The 22,429-nt window shown below is 44.0% G+C and overlaps 1 protein-coding gene across 2 annotated transcripts in view; it reads right to left on the reverse strand.

Moving 5' to 3' along the window:
- Positions 1 to 22,429, reverse strand: part of PWWP2B (PWWP domain containing 2B) — a 44,906-nt gene that overhangs the window by 7,247 nt on the left and 15,230 nt on the right. For both annotated transcript variants that reach the window (XM_032799726.2, XM_032799724.2), the window contains exon 3: positions 17,617 to 19,273. In XM_032799726.2, coding sequence (XP_032655617.1) covers positions 17,635 to 19,273 — 1,639 coding nt within the window. In that variant the 3' untranslated portion in view covers positions 17,617 to 17,634. The remainder of the gene's footprint in view (positions 1 to 17,616; positions 19,274 to 22,429) is intronic.

Raw genomic sequence — 22,429 nt, forward strand, 5'->3', positions numbered from 1 at the left:
ACTTCAGGCACATTTTTTTGAGGGGAAGAAGTGGGGGGAGAGAGAAGAGAAAGCGGCTGCAGCTGCCAGGTGTGTGGGGGGGGAGGATGAGGCGATCTGTGGTTTCAGACCCTCAGCGGCACCAGAGCTCCAGGCCAGGGGCTTCATGGACTTCTGTCCATTCAGGGCTCACCAGGGCTTCTAGACCTGGGGGCGAGTGATGGGGCTCAGGGCTTCCCACAGCTTGTCTCTCGGGCTTTCAGTAGGGGCAGGATGCCAGGACTTGGCGCTACGGGGAAGCCCTGGGAATTGAAACTGGCGCTTCCCTCATAGCTAAAGTCCACTCCTACCCCCCACCCCACACACCAGGGCTGAAACTGGAAGCAAAGCCACAGAACTGAAGTCGTTGAGCCCCAGAGGCCCTTGTGGCGCTGAACAGAGAAAGCCGTTGGCTGAAGTCCAGTCTAAAGCCCTGAAACGTCATACTCTGCAGCTGCAACTCCACCCTCCCAAGGCAAAGCTTTGAAACCCAGAGCCAGTACTCCCTCCCCCACCCCCCTTTTTTTTTTTTTTTTTTTTTTTTGAGTCTGCGCTGCTGCCTGAGAGACGATGTCCAGTTCTATGGGGTGTCCACAACTCTGGTGTTCCTATCTTTGAGGTCCTTCTGTACATTATTTCTTAAATATTACCTATATGTGCATCTCACATTGATTATGAATCTTGACACATTGTGAGCTTTCTGTAGCTACCTTACATGTTTACCTTTATGGATAAATATTGTGTAAGATATGTATTTAGTGTAGTGAGTTTGTCAGGTCTGAAGTGAGAGTTGTTTAAAAAGAACAGGGGTTGCTTTGCTAAGAAACCTCTGTATCAAAATACATTTCACTCGGGGTATATCTGGGAAGTCATCCCCTTAGAGATGAGACAAAGAGTAAGTAATCTGTAAACCTATGAGCTAGGAATACACATTCTACATGGGTAAGTCAGCTCTCTCCTTCTTTGCAGGGGAAGGCAGAGAGGAGGAGGATGGGTGGAGTATGGTTTTAAGGTGAGATTACATATGGAGATACATGGTGAGGTAGTGTAACTGAATCTTAGTGCTTCATTACTAGCCCTGACGGTTGCCAGGTACCCTAAACCACTACTGAGAGCAGTGGCAGTAGTATTGCTATCTGAGACATATTAATAAGCAGACTGTAGGTGAGGCAGACAAATGGGAGCACCAAGAGCTAGATTCTTCATTCAGGCAGGCTGGCATGAGGGAGAGAAACCACCACTTACCTTCCCAAACCCACCACTGGGTCTTGGCCACACTGATATATGGAAGGCTCAATCCCAGTGTCTCAGAGAGGCAGTGATCAGGTCCAGATGAGAAAACAGAGGGAACAGTTTGGAGTTACTGAGGTGACCACAAGATCAGTTCCATAAATGTGATAGGAAGGAAGAAGAGGGTCCTGGGAACAGGGTATTTTCATAGGCCCGCTTGATTTTTTCCCCCTCTGACCCTCTATTAAGTGGCTTTTCTCTTCACACTGACCCACCATCTGGCAACACTGCTTTGTCTAGACCAGGGAAATTTTACACCAGGGGTTCTCAAACTGGGGGTCAGGACTCCCCACGGGGTTGCCAGGTCATCACTTGGGAGGGTCATGAGCTGTCAACCTCCACCCCAAGCCCCACTTGCCTCTAGCATGTATAATGGTGTTAAATATATTTTAAAGGGTGTTTAATTTATTTGGGGGGGGGGGTCGCACTCAGAGGCTTATGATGTGAAAGGGGTCACCAGTAAAAAAGTTTGAGACTCACTGTTTTACACAAAGTTTCCTACTTCTGCCAACACTGGTTTAACTCCAATGGCTTTAGAAACACTGGAAGCCCCTATATAGGCAGCCTGTTGCCAGCATTTCAAATGCCAATAAGGCCCATTTCAAGCCTGATTGGAAGATACAGTGCTTGGGGAGGAGTGACAGCACCCAGATCAGTCTACACTAGAGCTTCCACTATGGCCAACAATGTAAGAGTGTTAATTTTCCTTCATGTCGATAGGACTTGTGCCTGTGGATGCCCAGGCTCAACATTTCACCTGAGAACAAGTTCTCTCTGCCCATAATGGAGCAGTTATGTGGCTAGAAGTGGGGGAGCAGTCCTTTTAGAGGGACTAACTGAGATCTATAATTAGCACAGTTACTACTGAATCTGCTTTTAGTCCTTTATCTAGATCATGGGATATTTCCCCTCCCACTGAAACCTACAGAATTTCATATACCTGCTATTTAGCCTCCACTTTGTTGTTAGGGAAGGCAATTGGTATAGCACATCATTTAGAGCACAGATCAAAAGGATTAATCCCTCTAGGCCTAGAAGGAAGATATTTTTTAAGAGATATTCTTGATTTATTCCTAGTCTGGCTGGAGCCTGAGAGGCTTAATTGTTTTAAAATCAGTGCAAAGTGGTCAACTGAGAATATTGTATCCCTAAGATTCATTCTGAAGCCTCAGAACTGAAATCTTAGGATTCTCCCTTTCCTGGAGAAGGGCAGGCTGAAGATGCTTCCTGGATTACTAGCATTGACGGGGTGCTGAAGTGCATACCCATCACTGGGATCAGTTAGAAAAGTTACTGAGTGGTTTCTTCTCTCTCTTGTGCTGCTCCGAATATCTTCCTCATTGAAAACAGCATACCAAAGGGATCATCTGTTCTGCTGGAAGATTGCCTGCTCCTTTCCCCCAGAAATTTACTTTTGAGGGATATTTTCCATCCATCATTCAGCTGATGAACAACTACTGCGTAAACTCTCACTTAGCCTTGCCAAATCCATTTAATCCAGATCTCCATCTGCCTTGTAAGGGATGGGAAGGAGGCCCCAGCACAAAGCTCAGAGGCTTATTCTATTCTTGCTTCTTCCTACAACTCTGACTGGGGTGAAGTAAAACCACCCAACCATTTCCTGCAAGTCCCAGCTGAAATAAAGAGAGTATTGTGCTCACCTAGAGACCAGAAGAGAGTGTGAAGTTTTCCCTCCAGGCAGAGCTCAGATGTGGAGTCTCTCTCTCTTCCCCTTTCAGCAACAAGATTCCCTAGACTGAGCTTCTCAAACAGAAATAAAAATGGTGGAGGAGGGAAAAATCCTTATCAAAGGAAACCTTAGGGGGGTGGGGTGGGGGTGTGTGCGCAGAAAGAACAAATAAAAGTCAAGAGCCATTGTTAGAAGTGACCAGAGGAAGATCTAAACAGAGGATGGAAGCATCATCAATTTATTGCATTGCCTCAGCAGCCCTACTAGCCATGACCACCGTGTTTTTGGAACAGTCTCCAAATCCCAATGCAGCAATCTGCAGCCTGCATGGAAGGGCTGGTAGATATACCTTCATAAGCATTAACTCATCATCTTGACTAGGTATTTATGAAATAATATAGTTTCACAGATGTTTTTATTCTTTGAAAAAGGTTCACTTTACAATAAAAAGCAAAGAGGAACTGAGGCTTCTCAGACCCCCATCCTTGCACCTCAGCACATCATGTTGTTCTCGACCTAGAAGAAGGCACACTTCCCAGTAAATTGGCCAGGTATGTAGATGTAACAAGTTATCTTACTCACAAGTCAAACAACTATCATCATCACACTTCATTCCCCTCAACTAGGTAGTTTACACAGGAAACAGACTTAGTATTTAGCACAATCCAACATGCACTAAGGGAACTGTTAAACCACTTGGAAGAGTCCGTTCCTTCAGGATATTAATGAACTTTTCAAAAAGTTCAGTAAAAAGATACTGGTCCTCCATTCTGGAAAAATACATGAGTGACTAGCGACCAGACAGACAATTACTAGACTAATTCAAGGCAGCTGACAGCATCTGTGCCGGAAAGGCTCAGGGCTAAGCTGCCAGAGAGAATTTATTACCCTTTTGCCCTAGTGATGATGACCCATTATGTTCACTTACATAGGCCACATATCATACCAGATGAAGAAACTGCATAGGGGACTTCAGTATCTTCCCACATTTGTCATCTAATTCAGAACTTGAAGAGTTTCTCCTTACCACAAGCCTACTTGTCACAGGGTAGCACTGGCCCTTTAAACAGGGAAGAGGCCAGTGCACTTGTGACTGCCAGCTAAGCTCCAGCTGGGGTATAAGGCAGTACCTGGGCCCTGTGGGCAGGGGCTGGTCAAGTTAGGCCTGAGAATCTGTTAGGAGATGGGGAAAGAGCACAGACAGGAGGCTCTCACTGCCTGTTCCCTGGGACCTGGGATATCGGCAGAAGTCAGGAGGCCTAGACAGTGGAGAAAGACTCCAGAGCAAGAGGAAGGCCCAGGGAGGACCCCTATGGCCTGCACAAGGGGCAGAGAGCCAGGAGGGATGCAAGACCTTTACAAAGTAGATTTTGTTTATGTTCTTGCTTCATTTGAGCTTTTGAACTCTAATAGGAGACTCTAGGAGGAAGCTGGAGAGCCCCCTCATCTGAAGCAAACAACTGAGGGTGATGAATAACGTAGAGCATGGGTCAGCAACCTTTCACAAGTGCTGTGCTGAGTTTTCATTTACTCAATCGCATGCCAGTAATACATTTTAATGTTTTTAGAGGGTCTCTTTCTATAACTAAACTATTGTTGTATGTAAAGCAAATAAGGTTTTTAAAATGTTTAAGAAGCTTCATTTCAAATTAAGTTAAAATGCAGAGCTCCCCAGGACTGGTGGCCAGGACCTAGGCAGTGTGACTGCCACTGAAAATCAGCTCATATGTTGCCTTTGGCACACGTGCCATAGGTTGCCTACCCCTGGCCTAGAGTCATAGAAGATGGCAGAGCCAGAACATTTAGCGTTACGGGATTGAACTTTATTTTGTTATTTGAAGGGGTCCACCTTAATAACTTAACCCATTGCATATCCCACTCTGTGTTGGAGAAGTATTCTTAAGAAATCCTGAGAAGGGTGGGGTGCCTGCAGGGTCCCAGGATGGGGCAAGCTAAGATGCCAGCCTATGACACTATTATTCAGAACACTCTAATGGCCTGACAAGCACATCACAGAAGAGAGCAGCAGCGTGAGAGTGATGGGATTCTTTAATGTTTCACTGCTGCTAGAGCAGAATCCCATACTGCTGCCAGTTTAGCCCTCTGCAGACGTGGAAAGAATTTCCATTGGTTAAAAGGCTAGTTATTTTTGTTTTGTTTTATTTTGTGAAAGCATAAATTCTCCAAAAATTGATAGCTGAAGCTCCACTCTGACTTACTGGGGGAAGAGTCTTATGACTTGATGGTGGGAATGACTTTTTCAAACATCAAGAATGAGAACAAACAATAGAGATCTATGTAACAAGTTAATGCAACAATAGATTAAAGTATGTTTTCATAGGAAAAGCTCATATACACACACTTAAAACTGAAAGGTGCAAAATGAAGGCACACGCTGAAAGTCGAAATATAAATGGCACATTCTAATCTACTTTTTATCACTGGCTTCATTTTTTTGTTTTTTGTTTTTTAAAAAAACGAACAAACAGGCACCAGATCAAGTCACTCTGGTTTTAGGGATTGATGCAGGCAGGCATTGTCCCTTAATGATATTAGTAATCCTTTCACAATGCCAGTTACAGGCACTTGTATGGAAAAGACAAAGAAGGAGATTAGGAGACTTGCAAACAGCTATTGCCTAATGAAACAAAAAAACCAAAACCTTTATATCATTCTGTTCCAATACATGCCAAATTAAAAATTGGCAATTAAAGAAATCTTGCATCAATGTTAAAAATAACCCAAAAAAATAACCAGACTACTATCAGTGTGCCACATAAGTAAGTGTGGAAATTATCTATGCATTTCTATACTAAACTCCATCCCTTCACAATCAAGTCCCATGAGACAGCACCTGGAGTAGGCTTAACATTTCTATTTTTAATACCACATATCCAAATCTCTTCTCTTCTCCCCCAACAGGTAGCAAACAAAGTATCCACAGAGTTGGTTCTAGAGTTTTAAAAAATAAATAAATAAAATCAGTCAAAGAGTTATTTATGTATCAGAGGGGTAGCCGTGTTAGTCTGGATCTGTAAAAGCAGCAAAGAGTCCTGCGGCACCTTATAGACTAACAGACGTTTTGGAGCATGAGCTTTTGAAGGTGAATACCCACTTACATGCATCTGAGGAAGTGGGTATTCAACCACGAAAGCTCATGCTTCAAAACATCTGTTAGTCTATAAGGTGCCAAAGGACTCTTTGCTGCTTTTAAAGTTATTTATATTGCTCACTTGTACAGCATTCACTTTGAGGTGTGACTTGACAAGTGTTTTTAGTGCAATATGTAAGTAGACACCTGGAAAGTAAGAGACATAAAAATGAGTATTTGACCCTTACTGGAGGGCACTCACAGATAACAGGACTCCTTTTGGAATGGCCTCATCTCTCTTATTTTCCAAGGCCACTCAACACAAGTCCCACCTCAAAACATAGTTCTGCAGCAATTTTTGTACCTGGGATCCCATAATACAGCTCACTTCACTCGCTGCAATCATTACACAAGTGAAAACAAACCCAACTAAATGAGGTTTCTCTCTCCATCTTACATATCTGGTGTCTACACTTGGATTTTAATTAAGCGTCTAAAGGAAAGCCTGCAGAAATTTGACTTGTGCAATTTACAGCTGTCACAAACTTTGCCAACTAAATTTATAAATTCCTTAAACTGCAGTCTCAAACTGATCACCAGAATCCTCATTAAATCAAAACTCTTGGTTATCTGGAGAATGGATACATTTGCCCTAGCTCCCTGCAGGAAGGTTTGCAGGATCTGAGTGACAGTCAGAATATCAGAACTCAGCAGAAGAGTTGTAAAGTATGTTGGTCCTACAGAATTGATCACACTCTTAAGCATCGAGCTCGTCTAATGGCTCAGTTTACAAACTGCACTGGCCAACTATACAGTTAATTCCTACTCTGCACTCGTTGGCTTGCTGAGCAAGCCATGGTCTCTGATAGCTTCTCCAGCAGACCTTGTCAGCACCCTTATCCAGACGGAACTGGCTAAAGTTCCCAAGGTACAGGAGTCCTTGCACAGCTAGCTGGCCTCTAGTTGACAAACTTCGCTGGCAACACTTTGCCAGCTCTTTTCTCTGTAGCTTTGCAAATTCACCAGCTCCAAATGGTGCCATAATCTGCTTAGTCTGGAGTAAAAACAGCTTGCTGCATGTCCTAGGAGCATCATTAAGCCTTTCAGTTTTATAATCTCCTTCAGCAGCTGAACTTGTAAATTCTTGTAAGCAGATAGCTCCAGTTTGCTAACAGTGCCCCCCCCCCCCCCGAGCACTTGGAGCATGCAGCCCACTTGAATATTCTACAGCAGGGGCTCAAAACTTTTCCACAGCATGAGCCACAAGTTAGGAGGGCAAGTGGCCCATAGACAGGACCATCTCAATATTTGCAATCACAGAGCCAATGTCCTGTCCATCTGCATGCTCTCTCCCCCCCGCTGGAAACACGAGAGCCAACAAGCACTTTGCAGCTAGCCAGCTCTGCAGATCAGAGTCGGGAAACCCACAGCACACAGGCAGCCCTGCAATCTCAGACATTTGTAATGTATTTTGAGGCTCTCCCCTGCCTCAGATTTAGCTACGTACATATGCTGACTAAACTGTTCACATATGAAGTTTGATGTTTCAGATCAGCTGTTTGAGTAGGTCAGAGAGGAAGCCTAGCAAGTTTCAGCCCAGAAAAGGTAAATGGTTTCAGAAAGTTTTTTCACATGAAAACAGCAAGTATTTTTACAACCTTAACTACACAGTTACCCTCACCACCACCATAGTTTCTAGTCACACAGCAGGGCTGTGTACGCTCCGGTCACAGGATGGCTGGCCCCAGTAAGTGAAGTAGGTCCAGGGCCCCTGTCCCAGAACAGGTGCTACCAATTAAGAGGGTGGGGCAGCACCAGGAGGCTTTACAACAGGCCTGCACAACATGCGGCTCATGTGGGCTCACTGTGCAGACCACGGGCAAGCAGTGGGGTGGGGCTAGTGGGTTCGCCCCCTGCCCGGGGGGAGGAGGACCTCACAGCCCTGCATGTGCCACGCTCCAACTGCCCTAACAGCCAGAACCACATGGGTCTGTCTCCCGCTCCCCCCGCCTGGTGTACAGTGACTGCGTCACTTCTGGGGCCGGCTGAGGCAGGAAGCGCTGGGCACAAGGCAGAGCCAGTAAGTGCTGCTCAGTAGTGATTAGGGTGGGTTTGAACTGTCTGTGGGCAGCCAGGAAATCCCCGGAGGCATGTGTTGCACCTGCCCTGCCCCGACTGCTGCCCCCTTCCCTGGTCCAGGGACCTTCCCCCTCCCCAGCCCCTATCACACCATCACCCTCCTGCAGCCCCTGTGTTTGTGTGTTTGACAGTCACATCCAATCCCTTCACACTGTTCCCCTTTTCCCCTCCCCTTATTTCATCGGGGGGGACGTGCCGAGTGGGTGGGCAGTGGTGGCAAGGCTTTATACTTGGGGGTGAGGGGGAGGTGAGTGGCAAGTCAGTAGCTGGAGGGGGTTGTTTCCATGGGGCCAGACAGCACTGGGGCAGGAAATGTGTTGGGGGGGGGGGCTGGGTGGCGCTAGCGCCCCCAGGCTAAAGAGCCAGGGCTGAAGTTAGGATCAGCAGCAGAGGGAACTACCTGCTAGCTGTAAGCGAGAGAGCCGGAGCCACGGGCCAGAGAAGGGCAAAGGCAGGATAGCTGCTGAGCATCTTACCCCCTGATATCTCCAGGGCCAGAGAACTAGATCCAGGAGAAATGTGAGAGGCCCAGGGAGAATGAGGGATGCTCCCAGCAGAGAGGCTGCAGGGGCTACCTGGGGAAGATTAGGCTTGCACTCCAGGTGGAAGGGCTGGGGTGGCTGCCTTGGTACAAGGAAAAGAGAGGAGTGTACTGGAGGGGGCATGAAGGACCCTGGAGCTGTATGTTGCATGTGCTGTTTGGACTATGCTAGGGGAATTCTGGACTATGGTACTGAGACTTGTTTTGTTATGATTTATGCGCACAAGACTTTGGCCATAAATGAACTACACAAGGGCTATATTTATCTTGGGAAGAGGCTTTGAACTATTTTTGGGATATCTACAGGAGGGAAACTAAAACCAGTGTGCTACAGAAGGGAGCTTCAGTCAAAGTGGCCCTAGGACTGTCCCTTTTCCAGTCCTTTTTCTTGTTTTGCCAGGAATGCAGAGAATACGCACACAAAGCTGGAAAACTTCTTTTGAAAATGAAATTGTAACCCAGTTTTACATTATTAGAGCCTACTACATGGAGTCTACGTATTGTGGTTCAATTTTGCAATATACAGAGCCAGTCATCATAAAAAAAAGGTTATATTAAGCAGATAGCAATAGAGTTAACTTATAAAATGCCACAATAAGTTTTAAAGTTTTGTAGCATCATGGCCATACAAAATATTACCAGTAGAAAGAGATATAGGCAAGAATAAGGTCAAGGTAAGAGAGCTGCATTTCTTGGTGTGAAATGCCAAAGGAACATCAGTACTATAAAGCCATTTAATGCAGACATTTAGAGATATTGTATGTGACAGTGTCTTTCTTGCCCAACAAAAAGCTCTAGGATACAAGCCAAAAAACAACAAACAAAAACCCTGGTAAGATAAGGCTCATGAGACCCACTGAAGTGAGTTGTTAACAGAGGCTTCTGATAAATTTGGAGCAGGATTTTCCTAAATGTGTTCACAGTCTGTGAGCAAGACCCTCACTGCTCTGACCTCTTTTTTGCTGCATATGAGGCCAGAGTTAAAAGGGCTCTAAAATCTCCTTTTATAGCTGGGGGCGGCTGCTGTGGGACAGTCCCGGAGTATGACAACCATAATACTGCCTCCTGAGGATCCCCTTTCACACCCTGGGACAGGTGAGGCAACAGCATATAGTGCTGCTGAGTTTCTGTGCATCACTGAAGGAGATACAGCAGACTTCTAGGGTTGCTCTAACTTAGCCTGGCCTCTGGAGTTGTCTACAGTACACCAAGGACCTTTCTAGACCCCAGAACCATATGAGTGCCAAGGTAGCTGAATTTTGACTTCCATACTGCACCTGTTAGAACCACAAAGAACCTCACCTAATGCTTTTGGGCAGCCTTTTATCACTGAAATTTGCCTAATATGGGCTATATCGTGCACAGGTTTTGCAGTTAACATTTAAAAACAAACCTGGATATGCTAACAAACCCATTTATGGTGTGAAAGCTGTAGAAAGCTCTTGGGGTACTTGGCATTAGGGAGGGGTATAGAAGAGAAGCCATTCTGCTCAGGGAGTTTCAGGTTTCTGAAGCTTCCAGCCTAAACTTTCTATATTAATCATAAAAGCCAAGCAGAGAGCAAAGAGTGCAAGAAGAATATTTCCTTATGTTTATGAAACAATTCATAGCTATAGACCAGAGCTCAATACACACTGCCTCAGTCACTGCAACTAGAACACGCATCTATATTCGCCTCTAGATCAATCCCAATTCTAGTTTACACTGTTGAAGCTTGCAACATAGGATAACTCCCCTCCATAGACTTCAGTAAATGTTTCTCATGAACGTGTGGTCAGCATGTCAGAACCACTCATACAACATGCATTTTTCACAAAAGCTTTGCATAAAAATGTATACTTTTCACAAAAAATTCCAGATCTGAATTTGGCTACAGCCCATTGTGAATCAGTCAAGGTAGCAAAGAAAACACACACACAAAACCTCAGCCAATCTCAAAAGAACACTACTGAAATCAGACAAAAACCAATCTCATCCTCAAATCACGAGTGAGTCATAGGTAGGTCAAAATCTCATCTGGGTTGACATCCCTCAAACTCTGAGCTATAGAGTTGACCCGAGCACTCTCCGGCCTCCAAGTTTCCAGATGACTACAGAATTTTAATTCTCACACTCACTTGTTGAGCTGGCCACCCATTTCATAACCCATAGAGTTGATCTCTATGGCAGTTAGGGCCAAACATTTTAGAACATTCTGATACATGCTCCTACCATCCTACTGCAGATGCACTGCTAGACTTGCCAAGTGTTCAATGTTTGAATCCAAAGCAGAGTGTCTATAGTCCTTGGCAACTAGCAGAGCTGTTTAGATAGACATCGAGAGAGAGTTGGACACCTTGCTATTAGGGGGCCACCAGGCAGAGTATGAGGCAGACTGCTGCTTCCTCCCCTCTTATGGACTCCACTAGTACAAGATTGTTCTCTGTCTGTTACCCACTGCTCTACAGTCAGGAGCTGTGCTCCCATAAGCACTGACCCCACCTCCTTTAAAAGCAGGCATGTGCTATCAGTGGAGGGCAACTAGGAATAGGTAGGATTCCTCTTCTGCAGGGATAGCTACCCTGCCGCTGGGAGCGTGGCCCCCAGCGTGGGCAGACACGCTAGCTCTGCTTGAGCCAGGGTGCTAACAGACAGCAGTGTAACTGGGGACAGCACAGGTGGCAGCACAAGCTAACCGCCTACATACGTACCTAGGGGGTCTGCGCTAGTTTGTACTCAGGTGGCCAGCCTGAGCCACCGCCTGTGCTACTCCCACCTACACCAGTGTTAATGTGCTAGCGCGCATCTGTCAACCCGAGCTGGGAAGCACACTCCCATGTCAAGTGTAGATATACCCCAGGAGAGAATGGGCAAGTCCTAAAATTCATCCCCCCACCCCCACCCGCCCCTCATACATGGAGAACGCAGAGAGGAAGGAGGGGCATAGAATCTGCCCTCAAAGACAGTGCGGGGGTGGGGGAGGACAATGCACTTCCTCTTTGCAGCTTCCACTCTTGGGGCAATTAGGCCGAAGCCTTTTCCAGGCAAGAAGCTGAGGACAGAGAATGGCAGGAAGGGATCTGAATAAATATACGAACATTTGGATGTTATGTCAAATTAAAAAAATGGAGGTTCTAATATTAAGGTGGTCACACTACCTAAAATTCATTGTAATTCACAAACAGGATAGCAGCACGAAAAAGAAAGATAATGAAGAGACCCACGTACCACAAGAACTTAAAAATATATTGGAACTTTTTACTGTTGTGATAAAACTGTTTACTGTTCAATGGATTAATATTTCATGAATTTGCTTGATGTGTAAAATCTGAGTTAAAAAAGAATATGCTGCATGCATTTGTAAAATTAAGTTACATGAAACATGTTTATCTAGGTACATATAGGCTCCACCCCTCTCCCTCAATCACTCATACATCTTCAGCGGTTTTGTTTCTGATGTTAAAGGAAGTCAGTCTTGTTGAAGACCCATTTCCCCATTAATATCTACGATAGGTGATTTCCTAAGTGCCTTCCACACTAGTGTGGAACTCCTACAAGAGGGAAGGGGGAGAATACAGAATGATTTTCATAAGCCAAGTCAATAAATATAACTTGGTTACATCCTTGGAACCTGATCTGGTTTTGGTCAAATAATCTGAAAATGGCAGAACCACCAATTTCTGTATGCTTGCTTAAAAGTTAGCTGTGCCAAAAGTAGTAAAGTGCAACTTCTGCCCCATTTGAGACTTCAGCAAGTGAATACAGGCTTGCCTTTGCTCTAGACCAGGGTCTTAAACTCAAAAGACCATAAGGACCACATGAGGACTAGTGCATTGACCCGAGGGCCTCAGCACTGACACACACCCCTCGCTGCCTCTGGCCCCACCCCCTCTCTACCCTTTCTATTAGGCCCTGCCTCTTCCCACCCCTTCCCTGAAGTCCTCACCTCAATGCTGCCCCAGGGGGTGCACAAAGGGTGCAGGGTGCAGCGGGGGCTCAGGGCAGGAAGTTGGTGTGTGAGGTGCAAGAGGGTGAGGGGTGCAGACAGGGTCGGGGTGCAGGGTGCAGCAGGTGGCTCAGGGCAGGGAGTGCAGAAAGGGTGCGGGAAGCGGCAGGGGGCTCAGGGCAGGGAGTTGGGTGCAGGAGGGGTTCAGGGTGCAAGCTCCACCCCGGCGCCACTTACCTAGAGTGGCTCCGGGGTGGTAGTGGCATGCACCAGGGCCAGGGCAGGCTCCCACCTGCCTGCCTGCCCTGGCCCCGCGCCACTCCATTCCAGGAAGCAGCTGGAATCACATCCCTGCAGCCCCTGGGGGACGGGGACGTGGAGGTGGAGGGGCTCAGGGTTCCGTGCGTCTGCTGCTCTCGCTGCTCCTCCAGGTACCTCCCACGAACCTCCCTGTTCCTGGCCAATGGGAGGTGTGGGGGGCGGTGCCTGGAAGGAGGCAATGCAGGAGCCCTCTGCCTCCTTCCCCTTTCCCCCCCTAGACCAAAGGGGCATGCTGCCAGCTGCTTCAGAGAGCGGCGCAGGGCTCACAGCGCCACAGGGGGCAATCCCGCAGGTAGGCACAGGGGAAAGGGGTGGGGAGCTTGGCAGGCCACACGCAAGAGCCCCGCAGGCTGCTGGGTATTTGAGACCCCCGCTCTAGACAAAGCCAGATCCATATTTTGTGTCTTTCACAGACTACAGTTAGAGGCAACCGTCTTCCCACACTTTTCTCCCCACCCTACCCCAAGGAGGTCTGCCTTTAAAAGCAATCCCGACAGAAGACTTGACTGCATTTTGGCTCCCACCCCTCATTAAGCAGTTCCATTTACAACATGACCCTTGCTAAAATACCCTGCACTGGCCTCCAAGCAGGCCTACTGTAAATAGGGATTTAGATTTAAGGTTAAATATCCTCCTCTACTCTGACACTCCCATTATTTTCAGGACTTGTCTAACTAATTTTCAGTAGCAACTACAAAGACCTTTAATCTTAAAAGCAAAATCAGCAAAATTGGTTTGCGTTTTAATGGTTACCAAAACAAACATACCACTGAAATAAGAGTCTGTATATTACAAGCATTTAGTTACAGTGCAGACATTTATGAAGCCACCAGTTCTCAAACAGCAAGTTATGCTTATATATTAAAGACAGCTGCAAAGAGGCATGGGAACATGTTTAGTGGGAGATTTTTTCTTAACTATCTGCTGAATCTGGAGTGTCTTATGAAATTGGATTCTACAGGTTACTACTCTGCCTTGACCCGTTGCCATATTTTTATTGGCGATTTAATGACAAGGTTTTAACTCTGCCTACAAAGTACATTTTGTAGGGAAAGCAAAAAGTAGGGCTAATTAACCTTGCCAACTGGAAGTTTTGTTTTGTAATCGTTGGTCAAATAATTTATTCAGATATGGTTAGCATTATTTGATCAGCTCTAGTTTTAAGTGACTCCACATATATTCAGCTTATTTTGCATTTGTAGACTCTATATTGAGGTCTCCAGTAACTGCCTCATGTGTTCTCCATCCCCTATAGGCCAGAAGCCACCTAAGATATTTGAGAAGGTTAACAGTAGAACACTTCTGACAGGTGAGTGACTGTTTTACTTATTGATCTAGTTTGATCATACCAATTATTTTTAATTGTATACATAAATGTTATGTGCCAAGTATCAAAGGAGTAGCCATGCGTTAGTCTGTATCCACAGAAACAACGAGGAGTCCGGTGGCACCTTAAAGGCTAACAGATTTATTTGGGCGTAAGGTTTCGTGGCTTAAAAAACTCCACTTCTTCAGATGGGGTTTTTTTACCTATGAAAGCTTATGACCAAATAAATCTGTTAGTCTTTAAGGTGCCACGAGACTCCTTGTTATAAATGTTATGTGGTTCTATTGGATTTTGTTGGACTTTCTGTTTGTAAACAGATCTCCCCTTACTCAACTATGAATGAGCCCATTTTTGCAATGGCACAAAGTATGTTATTACAAGTATGGCTACGTAATCTTGTTAATTACTGTATCAGAGACATAAAAGACTGTCACCTCTGAACTTCCTAAAAAAACAACAACAAAAAAACCACACACCGATTTACAACACAAACAAATTGTTCCTGGAATGACTGATTGCCACAGTAACTGAGTCACTGTGATCTAGAGCAACTAAACAGAAAAAGTAGTCAGTTACCAAGAAGTGGTGGGAAAACTTCTTTTATGTCTTAAGAAAATTCACAGAGAGCAATGAAACTGTGCCACTGAACAGACAGAAAGCTAGTTTTAGACAAAGTATTCAAATAAGGTATCAACAAGTTGCATATCATATCATAAAAATTTTAATACATAAAAGCAAGACATAATGGGGAAAAAAGAAGCCACAAACAAGAAAAATCCAGTATAGGAGCAGTACAGTGCATTAGTAGACACGTTTGTCACACTGAAGATCCAAGTGATAATGACCTTAAAGGGAAAGGGGCAGGAGATCAGACAAGTCTGGGATGTTAGATGGGGTGGGATCTAAGTTACTACAGAAAATTCTTTCCTGGGTGCTGGCTGGTGAGTCTTGCCCACATGCTCAGGGTTTAACTGATCGCCATATTTGGGGTCAGGAAGGAATTTTCCTCCATGGAAGATTGGCAGAGGATCTGGAAGTTTTTCGCCTTCCTCTGCAGCATGGGGCACGGGTCACTTGCTGGAGGATTCTCTGTACCTTGAGGTCTTTAAACCACGATTTGAGAACTTCACTAACTCAGACATAGGTTAGGGGTTTGCTATAGGAGTGGATGAGTGAGATTCTGTGGCCTGTGTTGTGCAGGAGGTCAGACTAGATAACCATAATGGTCCCTTCTGACCTTAAGTCTATGAAAGTCACCAGATGTGATGGCTGCCTCCTGGTTGGTACAGAATTATGTTATGGCACAGCTAGCAGATAGTTATTGACAACTGTTAGTATTTTCTCATGGAGACTGACAGATAATTTTAGCAGAGGACTGAAAAGGTGAATCAGATAAGGCAATTGCGTATAGAGAAGGTAAAGAAAGTTTCCAAGAATGACTTAAGGCCTTTCTAAGCTCAATTCAGGTTTTTACCTAGGAGAAGTGAGGAATTTGGCACAATGGTACAAAGAAAGAGGGAGAAATCTGGGTCTCTCTCACATTCAGGTAAATAAGCTAGGCACATTTGATGGAGGGTGAAAGAACAACTAGTACTTCTCATTAGTGCAGTTTTTGGAGATTTAACAATCCAGAATAAGTTTGCAAAAGCAAACTGTCAGCGGAATTTCCCTTCATTTTCCTCTACATCAAACCTGCCTGCCTCAGGATTATGCAAACATTTACCATTTTAGTCCCAATAGCTGAAATAAGGAGTCAAATATTGCTATAATCATGAGTAAGCTTTGTCATGCTAGAAACCTGGGGAAAACATATCATTGGCTTGTGTATGCATTTCTTAAACTAGGCAAATGAGGGAAATAAGGGACAAAGTGATGAACCAGTACTGAGTTCTATGGGAGCCAGAGCACAAAACTAGACCTTGAGAGAGGAAAAGTTCTTTTAACAATTAGAATTGTGATTTCAGGGGAGAGGGGGGAAGGTAGTTTCTATCCTGGCTTAATCATCTTTCACTGAGGTCCCAATCTGTAAGTGTCATGGATGTGGTCATGTTTAGCATGATAGCCACCATCAGCAGGATGCCAAGAGACAAATCTTGATCTTATTCAATGTCACCAGGAGTTTTGTCATGGACTTCAATTGGAGCAGGGACAGGCCCTATAACATGCAAAATGAAAATAATAAAGCTATTTGAATTTGCGCTACATTTTGTAATTTTAAACACTGAAGACTGATTACAACAGACATGCATATTATAACTTAGCAGTGAGAGAAAAAGTCTCTCTTCTTCAGTCACATAGGAGAACCAATATTACGCTTTCAGCTGTTCCCAAGAATTGACTACTATGTAGATGCCCTTCCACCTTCTCTCAGTAGTATCCAGGGTATTGTACTTTTAGGAAGTTGCCAGAGAAAAAGGAACCAAGTGTTTTGTTTTTAGCTTTAGGACAAATAGACTGATGCGATTATTGTAGTTTAAAGTGAGACACATGGAGAAGAGAATATCTTTTGCAGAAGGAAGCAAACCTGAGTGGCCTGTCAGATTTCAAGAAGAATGAAGGGGTGGAGAGAGGGCCATCGTGAGTATCTTTGATTATTAAAGCCAGTTGCTTGTACTAATGTCTACGCATTAAGTATTTTTTCAAGGGACAGCTCACCAAAGCACCTAAGGGCCTAGGGGCCACTAGGTCTTCAGCCACAGCAGAATGAACTTTAGCACATAAATACAGTCAGTCAATAGCTATTACACCTGTGTGTGATAGGCAAGTATTATGACACCCATCTGTACTAGATGGCAAAATAAAGACTGTCAAGTCACTTACCTACAATGTCACTGTCAGAGTCAAAACAAGACTGCATGAGTCTGCTTCTCACATACACACATTTAGAATTCCATGTTATTACACAACTGTGCCCTCATCTGTCCAGATGGTACAGTAGCTGTTCACTAGCAAAGCTGGTTGGGAGGTAGTATGTGGCCATCCTGAGCAACAATGCTCCATTCCCCACAACAATAAATTGGCCCATAGTCCCCTACTATTATTAAGGGGCTGATTCCTGTGAGTCTCACTGAAGTCCGTGAGAGCCGCAGGTTCTCACTCCACTGAAAAGTCACTTAAACATGGGTTTCTAGACCTCTGAATAAGAAGTTTGAGTTGCCTAAAAGATTAGGGTTAAAGACAAAACAAAGTGAAATAAGAACAGACATGACAATAAGACAAATGCAATCTGTACAAGAACGTTAGTACAGGAAGCATCAGTCCAGTATGCACTCACCTGGTATTGGAGGCAAAGTTATGTTTCAAACTGTGTTAAGAGATCTCTTATTTCTGGGGTCAGATGCTCTACTGCCTTTGCAGCTTCTGTTATAGCTTTCCGATACATCCCTTTCTTCTTACGATTAAATCTCAGTTTGAAAGATTCAGAGAAAGGAGAGAGTTTTGAAACAGATAAGAATGAGGTTGTTGGAGAACCAAACCATGATACTTTAGCTTCTCGCCAGGAAGGTTCTCCATTTTCCTTCTGGCTAAGGTTTATGTCAAGAACACGTGCCGGCCACCATGGAAAACCATGAATTTTACCCCAAACAATATCCCCCACTGAAACAGTTCTTCCATCTTCAGTGACACATTTAGAGACACTCTGTGTATGTAGTCTAAATGTTAATGGTGGCACAATTTTACGCTCATCTTTTGAAGATGAAGAAACAGATGCATCATCACCAGGTAAAAAGTCACACATTTCTGGTGATGTTACTTCTGAACTAGAGGATTTGGATTCATCTAGACTGTCATTGCTACACACTGATAAACTAGAAGAATCTGCCTTCCTTTTACGATAATTCATAAGAAAAGCCAAGTTATCATGTCCATCTTTACCTTGGGGAAATCTTTTGAAGTCATCATCTTCACCTGAACTCCCAGAAGACATCTCTGCTAAACTTCTATCTGCAGATTCATCAGTGTAAAATGCAGCAGGATTGGACTCCCTGCTACTCTGAAGGACATTTATCTCATCAATAAGTTCTGCTTTATAAATGGAAACACTCTGACCATCATTTATTCGATGAGGTTTCAGTCTGATTTTTGGAGGTGGAACATCGGCACTGGAATGCACAGGCCTAGTTAATTTCAGTTTTGGAATGGAAGCAAGTTGGCTGCTTGCCGACTTTTCCATAAAACATTTGGTTTCCTGATATCGTTCAGAGTCTCTGTTCACCTCTTGGTCCTCCCCTCCATTCTGCAATATCCGCTGTGGACAAAACGGTTTAACTGAGCCATGAATCCGGGAAGGAATTTTCACAACTTCACCTTTACCTTGTGGTGTGCTGTAGGATATTTTTATAACTGGAGTTCGATGCACTAATTCCCCAGAAAATTTGTCTCCCTCCCTCTTTTCTCTTTTATTCCTTTTCTCTACATAATCAGAATCACTGTGATTTTTTTTCTCCTTGTCCTGAATGCTTAGCTTTCTCCTTGTTTTAGCGTTTTGCCTGGCCTTGTTCGCTTCCTCGGGGTTCAGAGTGTTTTTACATTTTTCACAGAGCACCTGCCTGGGCCTCAGTCTAATAGTGCTCATGATGAGCCTTCCTGGGTCTCTATTTCGTGATAACCGTCTTTTTGTCCTCTTTATAGTCCTTGGTGGTGGCTGAGGAACCCATTGGTTATATGTGTGTCTTAACCATAAGGGAGGAGGAAACGGAGCTCCCTCAAAATAGGGAGGGTAAGGAGGAACACTGCCTGGTGATGGAGGTGGCAAAAGAGGAGGAACCTGTTCATCATTGTTTCCTTTAGGAGGTTTTTCACTAGAGAACTGTGACTCAGTCTCACCCTTCACAGGCTGTCTGTCTTCAGGAACCCAGTTAGCGCAAGCAGCTGCAGGAAGTTCCTCTTGCTTTGGCAACGAAGGTGGTGGAAGACAGAACAACCCAGACCTACAGCAGTGTGGAAAAAAAAAAACACACACAAATCAGAACCGTTGAAAGAGGTTTCTTTGACAAAAATTAAACTTACAAAAAATGCCATTTTCTGAAAGAATATTTGCCCAATGCACTAAGAAATCAACATTTTCCCTTCAGTTTGAAACAGCAGCTAATTTTATCCTGTTGAGAAAGTGCCATCTCAAAATGTATAGAGTGTATGATCTGCTTTTTGGGTGGAAAGTCCAAAGTGACCTGCACACTGAATTCTCAGCCTTATCATTGTATTAGTGAAGTGAATGCATGTTTTTGTTTCTAGTCTAGCATCATTCACACAATCCAGAACAAGTACTTTACTTCTATGACAGCCACACTCAACAGGCCAGTAATACCATGGAAAACATGATGTATAACTGCAAGTCTTTGGGACACTATTAACAAATCTTTCAGTATGCTAGACTTTTGAGACTAAGTTTTCAGATTACTGTGCAACAGTTGAGCCACACGCATGTGCAATTCAGGTCACTGAAATCAGTAATTTCCCAACTTGCACATTCAAGCATGGAGGTTTTATAGTAGCATGCATGTTCACCCTGAGCCCTTATTCATCTACTTCTCTTAAAAGAAAAAAGAAAAAAAAAAAAAAGTATGGTACTTGCTATTTCTCCAAGCTAGCCAAATCAAGCAGAAAATGTCATTTATGCAATGCCAAATTTTATCATAGACTATTACACTATTGCACACACACACAGAGTATGTCACAGAGCCCTTTCTAAAGTAAGCACGAACATTTTATTTCCATAGGTTTCTTCTGAATAGTGACAGCCAGATGCACCAGTAAATATGTTGCTGGACCAGACATTGTATCTGTGCTAATCTCTGAAGTCTTAGCCAAGCAAGGCCCAATGTCATCTCTGAGGGGAATGGAAAGCCAAGACAATGAGTGGAAACACTGTTTCATCACACCATCAGCTCTTTGTAGCTTTTCCCCTCCCTTTCCCTACCTACATGTGTGGAGTATTCTTTGCTGCAGTAGTTCATTTCTGTTTCTTGGCCTGGCCTGCAGGATTTTCTTGCTTGTTCAGGATCAGGGTTAACAATTATGTGCCAAGGACTGTGCTTTGCATACTTAACTATCGGTTTATCATTCTGAAGGTTTACAGCTTCAGTATGAAAAATGCTGTCAAAGAAGAGGGAATTCACCTCTCTTTGCAGTACAGCAGCAAAGGATTAATGGGAGACCGATTTTCCGTGAACACACGAGTCTGACAAAATGACACTTTGCAATCTGAAATGCTACTTTGTGCTTAGGTTTTATTAAGCAAGGAGAGCATTATGTTCCACTGACCTATTACTGCCCAGTCTGTTCCTGACAGACTGAGGAATAAGTAAATTATAAATTCTTTGTAAAATAGTCACTTCTTAAAGAAAAAAAAGGCCATCATGAGGTTCCATGTTTATTGTCTCAGTGATTCCATATATGAAACATGTATTCCTTTAACAACCAACACAATGGTTTTTCTGTGGGCCTGAAAACTCAACAAGAGCCAAGCTGTGTTCTTTCTTGTTCAAATTTCAGCAGCAAGACATCCCAGACACAATTTCATTTTTAACAACTCTAATTCAACCCTTTTCTCCAATATTTTGACTCCAACAAGAAACAGCATGAAACGTGTAGCCATATTTTTAAGCTCTAAACTTTCATGTACTTTGAGACAAGTGACGTCTTGGCATAAATGCTGGAACTGGGGGTGCTGTCACACCGCCTGGCTTAAAGTGGTTTCCATCATAGAGAGAGCTGACAGTTTGGTTCAATGGCTCTCAGCGCCACTGGGACTTGGGGGGAAGATTCCCTATTGCACTCTATATTAAAAGATCAGTTTTAGCAGCAATAACCGTCTTTAAAACAACGATCCTTTACTCATAGAAAGAACAAGACCTTCCATTCTTACATGATTGGAAGCAGGCAACATTCTCCTTATAATGGTGATCATCCTCTCTAACAAAGATCTAGATGAGCTATTTTTATCCTATGAGTTTCTACAAGACATTTGTCATATCCCACAATTATCTCTTATCAAGACATGCTACATTGTCTCTCCCCACCCCAGACATCCAGACTTCTCCTTATCCGCTCTCCCCTTCTTTTGTCCCACATCCTCCTCAGCTTTCAGGTTATTATATAAAACTAACCCATCAAAGAGCATCAAAGAGTGGTCAGTGTAGTACAGTCCCCATATACTTGGCTGACATACCTGAAACATTTTAATTTTCACGTTCACTGGGAACAATATGATCTGCAACAAGCTATTGTTCCTACACTCTTTCTTAGTGCCTGAAAATAAAGGGCTAGGGTTCTTTTCTTTTTTTAAGAAGTGAAAGTTTCAGCTTGTTAAGGGATGGTACATTTGAGTTACAATAAATAAAAGGCTTGCTATCTTGTGCTTAGATTTTTCCAAAGTAGTTTTCTACCTCTGGACAGAAACACAATGGAAAGTTTCAGGAGAAAAGAAGTTTTCAGGTAGCTTTGGGGGGACAAATAACTGAGTGGTTTGAGCACTCCCCTGCTAAATTCAGGGTTGTGGGTTGAAACCTTGACAGGGTCACTTAGGGACCTGGGGCAAAAAAAAAAAAAAAAGTACTTGGTCCTGCTAGTGAAGGCAGGGGGCTGGACTCAATGACCTTTCAGTTCTAGGAGATAGGCTGTTCTTAAAACAAAAACAAAAAATGTATGGAGATATATCTGTTACAGTGCAAGGCTCAACATATAGTTACTAGAGGATGCACTGTCAAGCAAGTGTTCTAACTTCTTAAATAAATGTTAAATGTTTTACAAATTAAGCTCTGAGAAACTAACAAAAATGGAACGTAGAACATGTTCCACAGGCCATTTTACCTTCGGATTATATAATCTTCTCTCTAGTGCTCTCTTTCCTTCCTGGTACCTTCTGCGATCAACTCCTGCATAAAAAGGGCGAGGCAGGTGCCAGCACAGGCCAGCAGAAAGAGGATTTGGCATCCTCAGCTCAGAGAATAATTGAGAAGTACGGAAACTCCCTCAACCTCATGTCCAATCCCTTCCAGAGAGCAGCACAAAGAACCCAAGGGAGTGGGAGTATAGTTGGCTGTAAAGAGTTGGAATAGGCAAGCTGACCGAGTCAGTTTGACTGC

The sequence above is a fragment of the Chelonoidis abingdonii genome, chromosome 15 (assembly GCF_003597395.2).
Source record: "Chelonoidis abingdonii isolate Lonesome George chromosome 15, CheloAbing_2.0, whole genome shotgun sequence".
NCBI classification, from domain to species: Eukaryota; Metazoa; Chordata; order Testudines; family Testudinidae; genus Chelonoidis; species Chelonoidis abingdonii.